Genomic DNA, 17,987 nt, shown 5'->3' with positions numbered 1-17,987 from the left:
AAACTATCTACGGCTTTCTTGAAGTGAGGCCTCCAGAACTGCACACAGTACTCCAGGTGTGGTCTGACCAGTGCCGTATACAATGGGACTATGACATCTTGTGATTTTGATGTGATGCCCCTGTTGATACAGCCCAAAATGGCATTTGCCTTTTTTACCGCTGCATCACACTGCCTGCTCATGTTTAGTTTATAATCCACAAGTACCCCAAGGTCTCGTTCAATCACAGTGTTACCTAGAAGCATATTCCCCATCCAGTAGGCATGCTTTTCATTTTTCTGACCCAGATGCAGAACTTTACACTTATCTTTATTAAATTGCATCTTGTTTTCACTTGCCCATTTTTCCATTGTGTTCAGATCTCGTTGAACTCTGTCTCTATCTTCCGGAGTATTTGCCAGTCCTCCCAATTTGGTGTCATCTGCAAACTTGATGAGTAGTCCCTCCACCGCCTCATCTAGATCATTAATAAATATGTTAAAAAGTACTGGGCCGAGCACCGAGCCCTGAGGTACCCTGCTACTCACCTCTCTCCAGTCTGATGAAACACCACTGACAACAACTCTTTGAGTGCGGTTCTCTAACCAATTCCCTATCCACTTAACTATCTGAAAATCCAGATTGCAGTCCTTCAACTTATCCATCAGAACATCATGGGGAACCTTGTCAAAAGCTTTACTAAAATCCAAGTAAATGACATCAACCGAATTTCCCCGATCCAGCAAACCTGTTACTTGGTCAAAAAAGGAAACCAGGTTGGTCTGGCAGGACCTGTTGGAGACAAATCCATGCTGACTTCCTTGGATCACCAAATTGTCCTACAGATGTTTGCAGATCGCTCCCTTTAATATCTGCTCCATTATCTTCCCCACAACAGAGGTCAGACTCACTGGTCTGTAGTTTCCTGGGTCATCCTTCCTCCCTTTTTTGAAGATCGGAATAACGTTTGCTCTCTTCCAGTCCTCCAGGACATCTCCAGTCCTTAAAGAGGTCCAGAAGATGATGGACAAGGGCTGTGCAAGTTCTCTGGAAAGTTCTTTGAGCACTCTCGGGTGCATTTCATCCGGACCAGGGGATTTGAACTCATCCAGTGCAGCTAAATGCCTCTCGACAACCACTCTATCCATGTTAATCTGCCACCCAGACACTATCCTTTGGCTACGGCCATCTCTAGATGTGCCTAAACACTTTGACCTGTGGGAAAAAACAGATGTAAAATAGGCACTAAGCCTTTCTGCTTTCTCTGCATCTTCACCAATTCTGGCCTCTCAGGGGAATGCTCAGTCCAGTTTTTGGTTGCATGTTTGTAGGGCTAGTGGTGGGACCGGCGCGGCTTAGCCGGTAGTGGTGGCCATGGCAGCAGTGGTGTGGGCAGGGACAGAGCGGGCAGCAGGGGCTGTGTGAGGCCCTGTGCGACTTGGATCCATAGCATCAGAATGAAGAAAATAGGGTAATGCATTCTATATTAGGGGTGCATGCCGAGAAAAAAATTGTTATAATTTCAAAGCCAGGTTTTTTTTTTTTGGGGGGGGGGTTACTGTGGGGATTTAAATATATGTGAGGGTTTGTTGTTGTTGTTGTTGTTGTTGTTCCAGAGATCAGGAACATTATTTTCAGTGGGAACTGCATAAAAGGGTCTGTGCTGACATTATAGCCTAAAGGCCAATGGAAGCCACCTGTAAACTCCAAGTCTTCTGTTTGTTTTTAAAGGGGACTGGCCTGTCTGATAATATTGTTCACATTATTGTAATTTACAAAGAATAATAATTATTATGAGATGATACTTTCCTAAAATAATTCTTGCAATGATTTAAATGTGAATGTGTTGGTTGATCAGCCTCCAGTTCTTGCCTCCTTCGCTACTTGCCCAAAGGTGAAACAGCACCCCTGGTGTTTGGTTGGCTCCAGTTACGTAGCTCATACATTCTTACTACAAGTTTAAGAGATTAATTTGTCAAAGTTATTGGGACAATGCCTGTAATTACATCATAAAAATAACTTCCATATATACCTTACACCACTCAGATATAATACTCAGTTTTAGAGAGTCTGCAGATTAGCATTATGCAAAATTAAATTCTATGCATAAGGTCTAATTTGTAAAAAACATTTTTGTAGCTTTTAACATTTTTCAATTTTGTGAGCTTACATATTTCAACATTATTTCTCTACACAGAGCTTGATTTATAGGGTGAAATTAATCAAATTGCAGTTTCCATTATTAAAAGTTTGGCTGTCTGCCTGTGATTGAACATTTGCATTTCTAGTTTTCACTCAGCTTATTAACAATCCCCCCCCCCCTACAGTATAGTATGTTTAGCCATCAGTTGCTACAGAGACAGGAGCCAAGTCTAAGAATTAAAGTTTCTGGGATTTCCCTAAATGTGTTTTGGAAACCACATGCCAAAGCTTCCTTTAAAATTAAGTTCTACACATTTTGTCAATGGGCAAAACACTGTGCTACATTGGCTCAGTGTAATGATCCAGAAAAAGCTTCAGTGTATTTATAGAGTATCTATGTTATGGGGGGGGAGGGAGTTAAGTTACAATGTCCCCAGTGCCCTCTTATACAGGCTGACTTCATGATGGCTAAAGACCCCAAGACATTTTCTTAACTTACAAGAGGCTGAGTTGAAGACCAGAGTGATCTCTGTATCCCAGCAAATATTTTGTCTTTCAAGAACTCACACACACAAATGCCTGAGGTTATGGGTAAGTTGCTGCTGCGAACATGATAGCCAATGAGGTTGTTTACTCAGTTGCTATGAAAGGTTGGCAGTGAAGTAATTTCTTAAGTCAATTCAGAGGGAGTTGTCAACGCAGGCTGAAATTCAGGACCTAATATTTATTACATGCTGATGGTCCAGTGTTTTTTCAAGGCCAGGGAATGCATTCAACATACTCATCCAAACTGATTAGGTTTCTCCTGGGCCTAACATATCCACAAAGGAAGACATATCTGTACTCTTATGATCCCTGTTCCATTGTCTGAAGAACTATGAATGCACACAAAAGCTCGTTCTTTGAATAAACCTTTGTTGGTCTTAAAGGTATTATTGTTGCTCTATTTCAGACCAAAATGGCTTCCCACTTGAATATATCCACAAAGGAGTTTGCTTAACTCATCTCCACCTGTAAAATTGACAGGGACCCTACAGTAAAAAATAATCTTAGAAGACACCCTCCTGCCTCTATTACAGGTAATCCAAATTTCTCATGATCAGCAGTCCCCAAGCAGTCCATTGCCTGTTAACTTCACACCTGTCTATGAGGCTCTTAATAGCCAAGAAGTGGATGAAGAAAAGTCTTTCTCTTGAATGGCTGCTTTCCAACCACTGCACAGTTGCTGGACCTCAGAACTTCCAGCTGGTGTTGGGGATGCATCCTGAGAAACTCCACAAAGAATTTCTGTACCTTTTCCCACCTTAATCCATATATAGTATGAATTCTCCACTTAACAAAATGGAGAAAGTATAGAAATGCTTGGTTTGCACAAGACTGTGTTACAAGATTTGCATCACGTACATGTGATGATTCACAGCATGGGCAGTTGAGGTAGAGTATTGTTTTTGTAATTGCCATGGAACACTCTTAAAACCTTTATCAAATAGCTCTTAACTAATGCAAAAGCGCTTCTCCCACAGTTACCATGTTCAATTCTAGACACTGGCCATCACATACAAAGCCCTTCCTGGCCTTGGACCTTCATGTCTGCAGAACTTTCTCTTCTTTTATATTCAACCATGACAACTTTGCTCATCTGTGCCGAACCTTCTGCAAGAGTCACTATGCAAGATCAACAACTGCCTGTTGTTGAAATTACTTCTCTGTAGCAGCCCAATCCTTATTTTATTTATTTATTTATTCGTATTTTTATGCCGCCCTCCCTGAAGGCTCAGAGCAGAATGGTATACCTGTGAACATCAGGAAAGTCCCATGCTTCTGTCATTCCACAAACTCTGTAAAACAGACTTGGGCTATATTTTAATTGAATTATATTTCAACTAGATATTAAGCCCGCTGTGGCCAAAATACAGCGGGCCCTAGCATGATGGGTGGGTGGAGGGATGGGGCGAAGGAAAGAGGAAAAGGAGAAAGAGAGACAGAAAGACAGAAAGAAAGGGAGGAAGATAGAGACAGAAGAAGAGGCAGAGAAACAGGTAGCCAGAAAGAGGCAGATGGAAGAGAGGGAGGAAGGGAGAAAGGGAAAAACAAAGTGAATGCTGGGAGGAAGGGAAGGAAAGGGCAAAGGGAATGCTGGGAGGAAGGAAAGGGCAAAGGGAATGCTGGGAGGAAGGGAGGAACAGAGGAAGATAGGTGGCCTTGGGACCTTCTGCTGGGCCCAGGGGCAGGCTCGGCTGCTCCAGGGCCCGGCAGAAGGCTCGGGAAGGCGGCGGCAGGCTTTGAGGCCTACTGCCGGGCCGAGGAGCAGTCTCAGCTGCCCCAGGGCCCGGCAGAGGGCTCGGGACGGGGGCGGTGGGCTCCGCGGCCTACTGCCAGGCCTAGGAGCAGGCTTGGCTGCTCCAGGGCCCGGCAGAAGGCTCGGGACTTCGGGAGTGGGCTTTGTGGCCTTCTGGCGGGCCCAAGGGCAGGCGAGCCTGCCCCAGGGCTCGGCAGAAGGCTCCCTGGGCGAGGGAAGCCGGCCGGAGGACTTACCGCTGGGGAAGGCTTCTTACTCTGAGCGGCAACTCCCCGGCTGGCCCAGGCGAGTGACACTCGGAGGGCCCAATCAGGAGCGGCTTCGCGGCTCCTGATTGGGCCCTCCGAGTTTTTATCCCAGACAGGGCCCGCCCTAACTCCTCCCCACTTGCCCTTACTCCTTTATTCCTCCCGCTCCTCTGGAGCGGGGGGAGGGTTAAAGATGAAAGGGATGGACTGTGAACTAGGCTACTCTGCATACTATGTATTATCTGTTTGCTATATGTATTATCCTGCTCTCCCATTATCTTGCTCTCCCTGTATACAGTATTCAGTCAAATGTAATACTAGGATTTTTCCACACAGGTATACCATAAAAAGCAGGAATTGTTCTACATGGCATACAAGTTAAAGTCATGTCCAATATTTGTGTAAAACATTTTTAAGGTCTGCCATTCAGGATCATCTTACATTTGAGTAAATATGGGTAGTTTTTTACTTACATAATGTTTTCTGAACAATATAACCAATTATGTCTACTAAATATGCTTTGTTTCAGACTTCTGTAATCTTAATTCTATTATTAAATGTAATTTTATTGACTGCATTGAATCACGTGAATATCTACCAGATTTTGTGTCTGGGGCAAGCAGGTGGGCAGGGCTTGGTGACACAGGGGCTGGGGCAGGGTCTCTGCAAAGAAATGCCTGCCTGTGAACTGGCTCCCCTCCCTAGTCACACCACCCCACTGAGGGGGGGGGCATCAGAGGGGCCAGCTGCCTCAGACTACACAGACACTACCCCGGAGCCAGCTTGGCATTCATGTGCCTGAAGGCTCTGTTTTCACTGGGAAGTTCTGGTGATATTTGGGAGGCTGTAGAAAGTGCCATGGTGAGCGGTGTGGAGGTGGAGAAAGCTTCATCAGGTGCCATGTCCTTCCTTCTGTCCTTCCCCTCCACCATGAGCAGGTCATCCGCCCCTCAAGCATTTGCTTCTGAGGTTGGCTTTGAAGCAAGTTTTGCAAATTTGCCTTAGCTCTCTTTGCAGTTGCCCAGCATGCCTTAGCAAGAGTTTCAATTGCAGTGGGAGATTGTGCCAAGCAGCTGTCAGGCATAGCTCCATCTTCCACAAGCATCCTCAGTGCCCAGCCTCAGCTCCACAGCGTTGGGGGTCAAGGCTGCCTGTGGCCAGTGTGCGCACTGCTGAGTCATCTTCCACTCATCAGGGTGGGTGTCACTGGGTGCAGACCAGTTCGGGCATGTATTTTTCACCACCCACGGGGCTTGAAAGGGCCTAGCATGCCCCCACAGGCTTACTGTCTCCAGGTTGTGAAATTCCAGGAGATATGGGGGCAACAACCTACCAAGGTGGGGTCTGGGGAGGAGAGACATCTCAGTATGATGTAATATCAGTGTCCAACCTTCAAAGCATTCCTTTCCTCTAGGAAACTTTTTTGTGGTCGGGAGATCAGTTGTAATTCCAAGAGATCATCAGGCCACACCTGGAGTTTTATGCAAAACATTCTGTTATTTCTCTTAGCAAGTTGCAAAGAGCTCTGCCCCAAGAATTGCATTGTTCTTTCTGTACCACCCATATATTTTCTGGTGCCACCACTGACTAACTTATTAATAGGTAAAGGCAGGGGTGTCCAAATTTGGAGCCTTCTGTGCCTTATCTGTAAAAACTATTACATTTAGGAATGCTGCAGGAGATCAGACTTTTTATATAGTTTTGCTAATTGTTCAACAAAGTCTGTAATCTATGTGATCCAATGTGGATCTGGAAAATTGCACACTGAATGTACAACCCGGGCCATCAGAACGAGAATTTGTTAACATTGCATCAACATCAAGCAGAGGAAGATCACAGCGCCCCTGGTGAGACATTTCACAACGTCTGGCCACACAGACTGATTTTAAATTCTGGGTGATACAACATGTTCAGGCTCCAGCTGGCACTGTTTCAAAACTGCTTAGAAAAAGGGAATTATTCTGGATTCATAAATTGAACAGCATTTCTCCGTATGGTTTAAATGAGGATTTAGACTGGATGGCAGTTTTTTTTAAGTGTTCTCAACTGGAAGTTTTTTTCTTCTGTTCTTGTCAGTGGCCTCAAAGACAAAAATTTTTTTTTGGGGGGGGGGGCTCTTCCTTAAGCAACCTTTCGTCACTCCCCCACACAGTTAGCCAGGCAGATAATTGAGTTCAAGGACATCTTACAGCAGATAGGATTTAAACACTATTATTTCAATGCCTTTTTTCATTACTTTCTGTAGACACATAAGAATGCACTCAGGCAGAGAGGCCTACAATAGAGATGGGCAAGGGCCAGCCCATGGATCTCTGTGAATAGGACTGTGCACGGTGCCGTCCGAATCAGGTGTTCCAGGCACAGGTGCCAGTGTGCAACTCGGCACACACACACACACACAAGCGCATCCACATTTCTTTCCCCTCCTTCCTTACCCCAAATCACACATGGGAGTACCTAGACACACCTCTACCAGTTAATTTTTCATTTTCTGTGGTTTTCTCTTGGAGTACAGTTTCTGTTCCTTTTCCCCCTCCCCCATATTCAGGTTGAGTCTTCCGGAGTTGTCAACCTTCTTAAAAATGTGTGGCCATGGTCCTGCCTTTTGAGGACATCCATTCCACAGTCTTCCTTCCTTTCTATCTGTACATTTCTTTCCCTTTCTGACATAGTGTGGTAACAAGGCTGGTACAGTCATAGCTGTCAGTGGTTACTTGTAAGGTGTTTTTGAGAGAATATAATTTGCTAGTTTTCCATTCCTTCCTGGGTGGTCAAACCTAGTAACTGAACTTTTTGCTTTTCCTGTGTCTTGATGTTTTCCCTTGCTTTACATTCAACGACACCTTAGGCATTCCCTAGTTGATTTCCTGTGAGCGGTGGTTGTGTCTTGTAAGAGACACCCTACTATGTCCCCTCCCCCAAATAAACAGGTTTGTAGGTTTCATGTGTATACACCCTTATCTGCTAGGTATGACTTGATAGTTGGTGAGTAACTGCTCTCTTTCCCATAGATAAAACTTCTTCTGCATTTCCCACAACAAGATGAGTGGTAGAGTGCAAATGCAGTATTGATCTTGAATGAGGGGTACGGTGAGGATGAAGGGGGTTCATTGTGGAGCAGGGAGAACCACCCCTTCTACCATGAAGCAGGGACTTTCCCAGTGGAGACTAGCCTGGTGCCAGAAGAGGAGGTGCCCCGAGTGGTTGACTATCCTCCCGTCAATCCCATTAGTTCCTTTTTGGGTGGTGTGGTAGTCAAGGATGCAGAGGGGTGCTCTTCATCCCAGATGCATAGTTTTCCCCCAGACTATGAAGAAGAATAATTGGTGGAGCAGCCCAAAGAGCAGCAGTTGATCATAATCTTTTTAGAGGAGGAAACTGACTTTGCAGAGTCGAGGGATGGGGATTGGAGAACCTCTAGCCCCTTCACATCTGTCATAAACTCACCCTTGGGACCATCCCTGAGGACTAGTGGTGGACTTCATTCACAGCAACTTAGACCAGCTTGCAGTCCCAGATTGGGTACTAGGTTTCAGCCAGAGCTGTGGGACCACTTCCAAATGATTCCCAGTAACCCCTGTATTGTGGAATGCAGGATTTGAAAGGCCCACATGCACCATGGGACAGACCCAAACCACCCTTCCTCCTCCACTATCCACTGGCACCTGCAGTGAATCCACCCTACTGTTCTGCCTGTGCAGCAGAGGGCAATCCCTTGGGGGAGCAACAGACAAGACTACCTCTCATTGTTGAGACCATGAGGAGCTCTTGCCACCCCCCAAGTTGCTTGCACAGTTGAGTCAATGAGTGTTGATGGCCGGGCCTTATCGGGGACTAGTCAAATGGCGGTTTGTTCCACCCAATGGTTAAGTCAGGTACTAATGGGATATGCGGGTAGGACTGCAAGGCAGGCAATGCTGACAGAAGTTTTTTCGATGGGGAATGTGATCATGCCAAAAAAGAGATCTAGGGACAGGCTGCAGGCCGCTATACCTAGGCTTATTGGGTAGATGGTGACTGTGAATGGTCAGCCCCTCTCTTTGGTGGAGGACAGAGGGCTTCACAGGCTACTGCATTACCTTGCACCATGGTATTCCATCCCATCTTGTAGGATTGTATGTCACTGGGTGGTCCCCTCCATGTTCTGGTCCATGGTAAACCTGGTAAAGGCCAAGCTATCCAAAGCCAAAGGATGCACCATACATTTCATGGCCAACTTGTGGAATTGCCAGCAGCATGGCTACCTTTCCCTCACCAATAACTGGTGGCAGCTGAAGAGCTTTCAGCTAACACTACCAGTGGTTTTAGGTCAGATCCCCATGATGAAGGAGAAGATTCTTCCTATGGGATAAAAGTTGTTCCTTTTGCATGCTCAGGGAATGGATGAGCCATGTATCTTTAGAAAAACAACGGTAGGTATTGAGGATAGCACGACAAAGTGGTGGGGCAGTGGGGTCAGGTTAGCCATGTTGGGTCCAGGGATGGGGAGCCATATAACTTCAGACAAAAATGTCACGATCCTTCTTAATGTGATGCACACTCGGTTCCTCCACGTGCATATCTTCATGAGGAATGACAGAAGGGAAATCAGAGTCACTTGTGAGTATGCTGGACACCATTCCTGAATTCTCTCCCAAGGTTTCCCAGGTCACATTGCCCAACTGTCCCACTGGTCCAGGGGGGTTGATTAGAGGAAGATACCTTCTGTCACTTCCCAATCATATGGGATGGGGTGTGTGGCAGTAGTTTTAAGCATTCTGAAAGCACCCAAACTATTGTGCTGAGGTTGCCAACTCCCCAAAAGATCCCCCAAGCTCAACCTCAGTACAACTGTCTTTTGCTAGCTAGCCAGCCACTTGAACCCCAACAATCCATGGCCCTCCCATTATAACCCAGACAATGAAAGTGCATGGCCATCATCAAAGAAGGAGGGATATCTGAAGACTGGAAAGAGGAATGAGGATCTTGCACCTAGAAGAAATGGCTTCAGGCAGCACAGGCTCCAGACAAGGCATCATTATGGTGTGGTGTCACCTGTCGCAGTTGTGGGTTGTGGTGGTTTGATGACCAGAGAACAAAGTGTGGGAAGCTTTCCCCATATATCTCCTACTCCAGCTCCCACTGTGTGGGTGGGGGCAGCCAAACCCCATTGAAGACCCCGGACTTACTGGGATGCCGGACTTGGATATCTCACCCAAGCCAGAGTATCTGTAGAAGAAAGTCCATTAAGTCCATAGGAAACCATGCTTCTCTCTAAAACTATGACATGGGAAGGTAGGTGGGTGGATAATCACCTCCCAGGACCAAAGGGGAAAAGAGTGGACACAGGAGTAGATCCAGAAACCATGTCCAAAATGAGGTGATATAGTCAGGGTAAGCTCCACAGTAAATTTCACATCTGTAACATCCCCAGGAAACAGCTAAATAGTTAACGAACTTGAGTGAACCACAAGTTCATGAAAATGGGGAGGTCCATGCAGGTTCGGAGTTCAAGGAACGTTCTTTGGATTAACTTTATATTAATAAAAAATGATATAGAGAGGAATTTTTGAGAATAAATCTTTTAACAGAAGGCTCCAAGAGAGAGAAATTTGGACACAGTTTATAAGTGTGGGAGCTTCTGTCTTTATGTGAGTAATTATCACCCTAAGTGTATAGACACAAATTTATATATAAAAACAGTTAATGGATTTTTATTATATAACAATGCTCTTCATGATACATTTCCATCTATTTCAGATTTTACCATCTCATAGTCCCGAATATGATTATATTACATAAGTGTATTTAAAATATCAGACCACTGAAGAAGACCCCAAGAGGGGCTGAAATGCATTTGGTTTTTTTTGTATCAGTTCATTTATCCATATGTCAGTATGCTCTAGATTTGTATAATACTGTGAGTCTTATGTTGATTTTTTTTAATTTAAAATGTGCACATGAATGGCAATACATACTTGTATTTTAATATTTAATTTTTTCCTGCTGCTTAACCTCTAAGATTCTTAACTTCTATACACGTTGGATTAATTTGTTCCCTCTTTTGTTGTTCATGTGGTTGTGAGCCAACAGAAAGTTGGATATACTGCAAATAAGGCAATAATTTAAAATGGAATATTCAGCTCTTATGGTAGAAAAGGAGAGACAATCAGGAGCATGGTCACACTAATACTGACAAAACAGGCAACAATCATCCACCAAAATGACAATCTCCAAGTGCTCTTAGTCGCCTGCTGTTTATAGTTATTTAGAACACACAGAAATTAAGGGGGGAGTGGGAATGACTAATTCTAGAATGAAAAATGCAAATTTTGCACATCTTCAAATAACCATTATGAAGTGAAATTCAAGGTCTTATAATGGGTTGGGTAGACAGTGAAAGTAAAATAGCACAAAACAAAACAAAACAGAGGGCCAGATTCATCTATGAAATTAAGTTTAACAATGGAGGGATTTTTGCAAGGACCTCCACTTGCACTTTGTTTATTTTTCAATGTATACCCTGCTCCACCTGGCAACACCAGCTTGTGGCAGCTCACAACATATTATCTTAAACCCCGCCTGTGGCGCCCGCGGCGCCGCGGCCTAAATAAAGCCGTAAGGGCTTAGGGGGAGGAGTTAGGGCAGGCTCTGTCCGGGATGAGGAAGGGTGCTGATTGGCCCCTTCCTCCGGACAGACCATCGGCGGGGCTAATTGGCAGGTGCCTGCCAATTGGCCTCGCCTATTGCCACCCCGCCGCCAAGGGAGCAATTGCGAGCCGCGCGCAGTGCGGCTTGCACTTGCTCCCTTGCTGGTGGCCTGACGCGTCGGGAGGCACGAAGCGGGAGGGGGTGCTATCCATATAGAGGAGCCCAAGATGTTAATCAGCTGCCCAGATGTTCATTGGACCCAACAAAATGCCTGGTGGAAGAGCTCCATCTTACATGCCCTGTGGGACTGGTGCTGCATGGGGAATAAGCCCTGCCATACTGCTTATCCGGTGGCAGGGCAAATCCATGTGTCCCCAGGATGCTGAGGCATGTCCAGCGCTGGCCAAGAGCTGGCTCAAATCAGGCCCAAGACTCCCTTTGGCTAGGAAACATGGATTCTTTTGCATTTCTTTTCCTGTCACAGGTGTCATTGGCCACTATGCCAGGCAAGACAAGTGTGGAAGGGCCTACAGAGCCCTGGAAGGGACAAGAAATGCCCCATTCAGCTCCACAGCAATTCACAGTGGTGCAGAGCCAAATGGGACATTTTAAAAATTTGCACAAAGCTGGGATTGCTTTGTTACACATGGGGATTGCTTTGTTACACATGGGAATTGTAGTCCATGAACATCTGGAGGACCACAGGTTGACTACCCCTGGTAAAGGTAAAGGTATCCCCTGTGCAAGCACCGAGTCATGTCTGACCCTTGGGGTTATGCCCTCTAGCGTTTTCATGGCAGACTCAATAAGGGGTGGTTTGCCATTCCTTTCCCCAGTCATTACCGTTTACCCCCCAGCAAGCTGGGTACTCATTTTACCAACCTCGGAAGGATGGAAGGCTGAGTCAACCTTGAGCTGGCTGGTGGGATTGAACTCCCAGCCTCATGGGCAAAGCTTTCAGACGGCTGCCTTACCACTCTGCGCCACAAGAGGCTCTTATACCCCTGGTATACACCACAGTAAACAGTCCCCTGCTTCCCCATTGCAATGAACCAGCAGCGCCCTGGAGTGGCATTGGTACAGAATCAGCCCAGAACTGACTCAGTTCTGTCAGGGCCCTTAGCTCTCCCAGGAGCTAATTCCACCATGTTGGGGGCAGGGCTGACCGGAAGGGGAGAAATCTCATTGATGGCTGCTAGCATTTTGGCATGCCAGTCACTGACTAGATCATCCAAAGAGTTGCCAAGAGGCCTTGGGTCCGACAGAGTGTTCAGGAAACCCTCTGGATCCATATATCTCTGAAGGAGGGCAAAACATGAGCTCCACCTGAAACGAGGAGTGGGTGGCAAATGGAGCTCGGTCTTCACAGCACAGTCGTCTGACCATGGGATGGTATTAGGCACAATCAGATCAACATCCACCTCTGTGCAAAAGATCAAATCCAGGATGTGGCCCACTTGATGGGTGGGACCAATAACAACCTATGAGAACCCTAACATTGCCATGGCCAACACTAGGTCTGGACCATGCCCCAAGACCAGGAGCTCTGCATGGACATTGAAGTCACCCAGTACCAAAGTCCTGGAGAACTGCAAGGCTCAGGCAGCTACATCCTAAAAAAAAAGTCCATCGGGGCATCTGATGGAGAGTTTGGCAGGCAGTACACCAATTAGATGGCCAAGCTCTCAACCAAATCACATCTGAGGCCAACAGATTCAATATCTGGGATCTTTGGTGCTGAAAGAGAAAGCTTCCTAGACCAGTATTGCCATCCCTCCCACCTGGGCTGAGGCCCAGGAATGATGGAGAACCAAGAACGCAAGAGTGCAGTTCTTTCAAGATGACAGTTTCACCCTCCCTCACCCAGGTCTTTCTTGCTCACGCAAGCCTAGTCTACCTTGTGCTCAGTGAAATACACCTCCATGGTAGAGGATTTCTTGTTAATTGACCTGGCATTGCACAGCACCAGTGTTGGAGCCGGACTACCCTAGCCTCTGTCTCGGTGTTTCTGAAGATGTAGCAGAGATTAGAAGGGGTACAAGCACAGCAAACCCAGGAATATAAGCACAGCAAACCCAGGAATACTGTCCCCAGTTGCCATTTAGTCAATTACAGCTCTCACCATTTCTCTTGTCCAATCTCCTCCCACCACTGTATCTGCCATATCCTCCAATAACGGGATCCATGGCCCTATTAGGTTTCCTCTTTAGGACTTCCTCAAGCCAGTGAATAAGAACACTACTTACTCAGAGGATTAGCTAAATTTACAAAGTTATCTATGCTGAAACTTCAATCTATAACATTCACAAATCATTATTTATTTCCTAATCTGTAATATTCTTAAAACTAACATGTTACCTTTATAATAAAACAAACAGTAAAGAGATCTGAATATGTAAAATATCCACATACTTATCCCTAGCCAAATTTGCTTAAATGAGGTAAGAAATGTAGCCATTTATGTTAGTTATTTAGCCATCCTCTATTTCCACCAATAGCACAGAAAAATCCAGCTACTCTCAGCAAAACAGAACAAAATTTACCTTATATCCTGAGGATTTGATGTGCACGCCTCGCTTGGTGAGGGTAGATTTCATCCGGATGAAAAAAGACCTCTCTAGATTGTTGTCCGTCATAAGTAGGCTGGGGCTCGTGGATTCTACTAGAAGAGAAATTTTTTTAAAAATTAATCCATGGATTACTTAATTTGTTAAAAAAAACCCTTTGAACTATTCCACAGAACTAACCACTGAGATAAGTACAAAGGAATAAGGAAGAATCACTCATTCCAACATGCTGTAAAAAAACAGGTCAGTCTCATTTATTAAGCCATTATGTAGATCCAGGGTTCCCGAAGTTTTTTGGTTACAACGATATAGGCTAGATATCAGGAAAAAGTTTTTCACAGTCAGAGTAGTTCAGCAGTGGAATAGGCTGCCTAAGGAGGTGGTGAGCTCCCCCTCACTGGAAGTCTTCAAGCAAAGGTTGGATACACACTTTTCTTGGATGCTTTAGGATGCTTAGGGCTAGTCCTGCGTTGAGCAGGGGGTTGGACTAGATGGCCTGTATGGCCCCTTCCAACTCTATGATTCTATGATTCTATGATTCTTTGAGCAGCTAAAATTGAACTTCATGTGTGACCTAGAATCATGGAGCTGGAAGGTACTTCCAGGATCATCTAGTCCAACACCGTGCACAATGCAGGAAACTCACAACTACCTGCCCACACACAATGACCCTAATTCTATGTCCAGATACTTCTCCCCCCAACCCCCCCCCCCGAATTCCTATCCACTATGGCATGGAGGAAATTCACCTCACGATCCCAATGCGGTGACCAGCATTTCCCTGGGCATGAAAGAAAGGGCCACAAGAGTCAAGCACTGAAACAATCCTTTCTGCCCACCCATTCAAAATCTGCCTAAGTTGACCAAATCAGTATTTCTGGCAGATGGCTATCTAGCCTCTGCTTAAATCTTCCAAAGAAGGAGAACTCACCACCTTTCAAGGAATCCTAAAGGGCCAACCTCCCTAGATGTGCTCATGTGCCAATTATGGTAATCTGTTGTTCCCCTGTTTGGTATTTATCAGAGCATATATATTTTCAATTGTGGCTGCCCCCTTTTAGAATAGGCTCTTTGAGGAGGACGGCATTCTTTTACAAGGCCCTAGAATTGTACAGTTTGAAGGGATCTTCAGGGTCATCTAGTCCAACCCCCTGCACAATGCAGGAACTCATAACTACCTGCCCACTCACAGTGACCCCAATTTCATGCCCAAGTGATCCCTCCACCAAAAAGCTCCAGAATGCAGCCTGGCCTGGAGGAGATTCACCTACCATCCCACTGCGGCAATTAGCAATTACCTGGGTATAAGGCAGGGCCACAAGAGACAAACACTGGCACATTCCTTCCTGCCCACGCACTCACAATCTGCCTAATCTCATAAAATCAGCATTTCTGTCAGATGGCTATCTAGCCTTTAAAACTTCCAAAGAAGGAGAAACCATCTCCTGAGGAAGCTTGTTCTTTTTAATTAATTTCAACCCATTGATTCTGGTCCAGCTCTCTGGGACAACAGAAAACAACTCTGCTCCTATATGACAGCCCCTCAAGTATTTGGTTATCATATCACCTCTTAGTCCCCTTGTCTCCAGGCTAAACAGGCCAAGCTCTCTCAACCTTTCCTCATGTGACCTGATCTCCAAACCCCTCACCCTCTTTGTAGCCCTCTTCTGGACATACTCTAGTTTCTCTACATCTTTCTTCAGTTGTGGTGCCCAAAACTGAACACAGTATTCAGCGTAAGGTCTAACCACAGCAGAGTAAAGTGGCAACATATCTCGCATGATTTGGACACTATGCTTCTTTTAATACTGCTCAAAATCCTGTTTGCCTTTTTAGCTACCGAGTCACACTGCTGACTCATGTTCAGTGTATGGCTTACTAAGACCCCCAGATCCTTTTCACACATACTGCAGCCAAGGCAAGTCTCACTCATGGTATAGTGATGCATTTTATTTTTCCTACCTAAAGTAGAACTTTACATTTTTTGCTCTTAAAATTCATTTTAGCCCAGTTTTCCAGCCTGTCAGGATCATCCTGTATCCTGATTTTATCTTCTGGTGTGTTTGCTATCCCTCCCAGTTTAGTATCATCTGAAAATTTAATAAGCACCCCCTCTTTTTCTTCATCAAAATCATTTATGAATATGTTAAACATCACAAGGCTCAGGACAGATCTCTGAGGCACTCCACTCGTTACTCAACTCCAAGAAGATGATGAACCATTTATATGCACCCTTGGGTGCGATCTGTCAACCAGTTCTCGATCCACCTAATAGTAATACACCAATTTGCCAATAAGAATATCATGCGGAACCTTATCAAAAGCTTTGCTGATATCAAGGTAAACAATGTCTACAGCATTCCCGATATAGCAAGGTAGTAATTTCCTCAAAAAAAAAAAAAGATAAAGTTAGTCTGACATGACTTGTTCTTGAGAAAGCTATAATTACAGCTATCCTGTCTAGCTACTCAAGGACCAACTGTTTAATGATTTGTTTTAAAATTCTGCCAGCTATAGATGTCAAGCTAATGGGTCGGTAGTTACCTGGATCCTCCTTTTCCCCCTTCTTGAAAATGGGGACAACATTTGTCCGCCTCCAATCTTCTGGCACTTCACTTGTTCTCCAAGAATTGTCAAAAATAATGGTTAGAGGCTCAGTAATGACATCTGTTCTTTTAGTACCCTTGGATGCAATTCATCTGGCTGAGAAGATTTTGTTTCATTTAAAGAAACTAGGTGGTTATGGAGTACCCCTACAGTGATCCTAGGTCACAAGTCCCATTCCTCATCACACAAAATGATTTGGCCATGTTGAGCATGATTCCCCTCGCAAGAGAAGACTGAGGAGAAGTAGGAATTGAGTAATTCAGCCCCCTGTAATTGAGCAATTCTACCCCCTGTAAAGGCCATTACATTAAAGGGATCTTACTGAGGTTTGAGTTGTGGGTGTTTTCAGAGGAGGTGAAATTGATGGGGCATTGTTGTATTATGTATGGATTAAAGTTCCTTAAGTCACAAGTGGGAGGTGGGGTATGACTCTCTTAACAAATAAATATTTCTTATTTGAAGCTACATGCCATGGCACTCGAACAGCAACTCTAGATTTGTGGGAAAATAATATGTGCAAGAGTAGGAAAATTCTACAACTTCCTCCTCCTCGTTCAAGGTTGACTGTACGTGATCCATGTCTTTTCAGCAGATAATGAAGACTGACTGCTACTTCCAGCTTTTATCCCTGGGTCAGCATGAAAACTGTTTTGTCAAGGAAATCTGACAGCTTCTTGTGTGCATTCTTTGGAGCTACCAGTGCTTCCTTTTACTATGGTAGTCATTCAAACTGAACCAACAAACTTCTCAAGGAAGGAGAAGGAGGGAGGCTTTGATAACTCTATCTGAAAATAAATTATGTGGTTACATAATTGAATACTTTTTTTTCATATCACATTTTGATCATTTTTCACCAAAACAGAATTTATGGAGGTGTTGGGATTAGGCCCACAAGATGAATAACAGAAGAAATCTACCCTTCTGTTTCAGGAGTTTAAACAAAAGAAAAAAAAACCCTATACTACTGTCTGTTCAAGTAACTGGTAATTGTTAGCAGAAGCTTTTCCTGGTTTTATAGAAAGTGTTTGCTGGGAGATACATAACTTGACTGCCTATAATAGTGATATTAACTTTTATGTCCCTTGCTCTGATGTGGTCATATTGACTTTGTGCTTATGGCATTTGTTGCAATGTGTCCATCAACAAGAATGGTCCTTTATTCAGTGTCTCTCTTAAGAGATTTTTTTTGTTTTGTTTTAGAGAGCATGAATTCCATGTCATTTTAAATGTACAGCTCTTTATCACTCGAGGGAAAAGCAGAGCCATGTTATATTTAGTACTTTCATTTCTTCTGATTAAATATGAATTACTATGAAATTTTTCTCATCATCTAACACGCCATAATACGCCAACAGCTTTTTAATACACTATATAAGCACAAACTTCTGCTCTAAGAGCTTAATTTGCCCCTCTAATCCAATCACATCAACCTTATTTCTCTTATCAGAGATTCCCATTTTGAATTAAATGAGCTCATTAGTTTTAATCAAAAGCAGAGAGATCAAAACTTAAACG

At 44.5% G+C, this 17,987-nt stretch overlaps 1 protein-coding gene across 13 annotated transcripts in view; it reads right to left on the bottom strand.

Annotated features, from left to right (window-relative positions):
- The window catches only part of NPAS3 (neuronal PAS domain protein 3), an 885,376-nt gene that overhangs the window by 64,873 nt on the left and 802,516 nt on the right, over window positions 1-17,987 (bottom strand). For 12 of the 13 annotated variants that reach the window (XM_077323057.1, XM_077323059.1, XM_077323064.1 and 9 more), the window contains one exon: window positions 13,842-13,960. In XM_077323057.1, the coding sequence (XP_077179172.1) occupies window positions 13,842-13,960 (119 nt within the window). The remainder of the gene's footprint in view (window positions 1-13,841; window positions 13,961-17,987) is intronic. The other variant, XM_077323058.1, reaches the window with a different exon arrangement.

The sequence above is a fragment of the Paroedura picta genome, chromosome 2 (genome assembly GCF_049243985.1).
Source record: "Paroedura picta isolate Pp20150507F chromosome 2, Ppicta_v3.0, whole genome shotgun sequence".
In the NCBI taxonomy this organism is placed as follows: domain Eukaryota; kingdom Metazoa; phylum Chordata; class Lepidosauria; order Squamata; family Gekkonidae; genus Paroedura; species Paroedura picta.
This window is presented reverse-complemented; position numbering and strand designations above follow the sequence as displayed.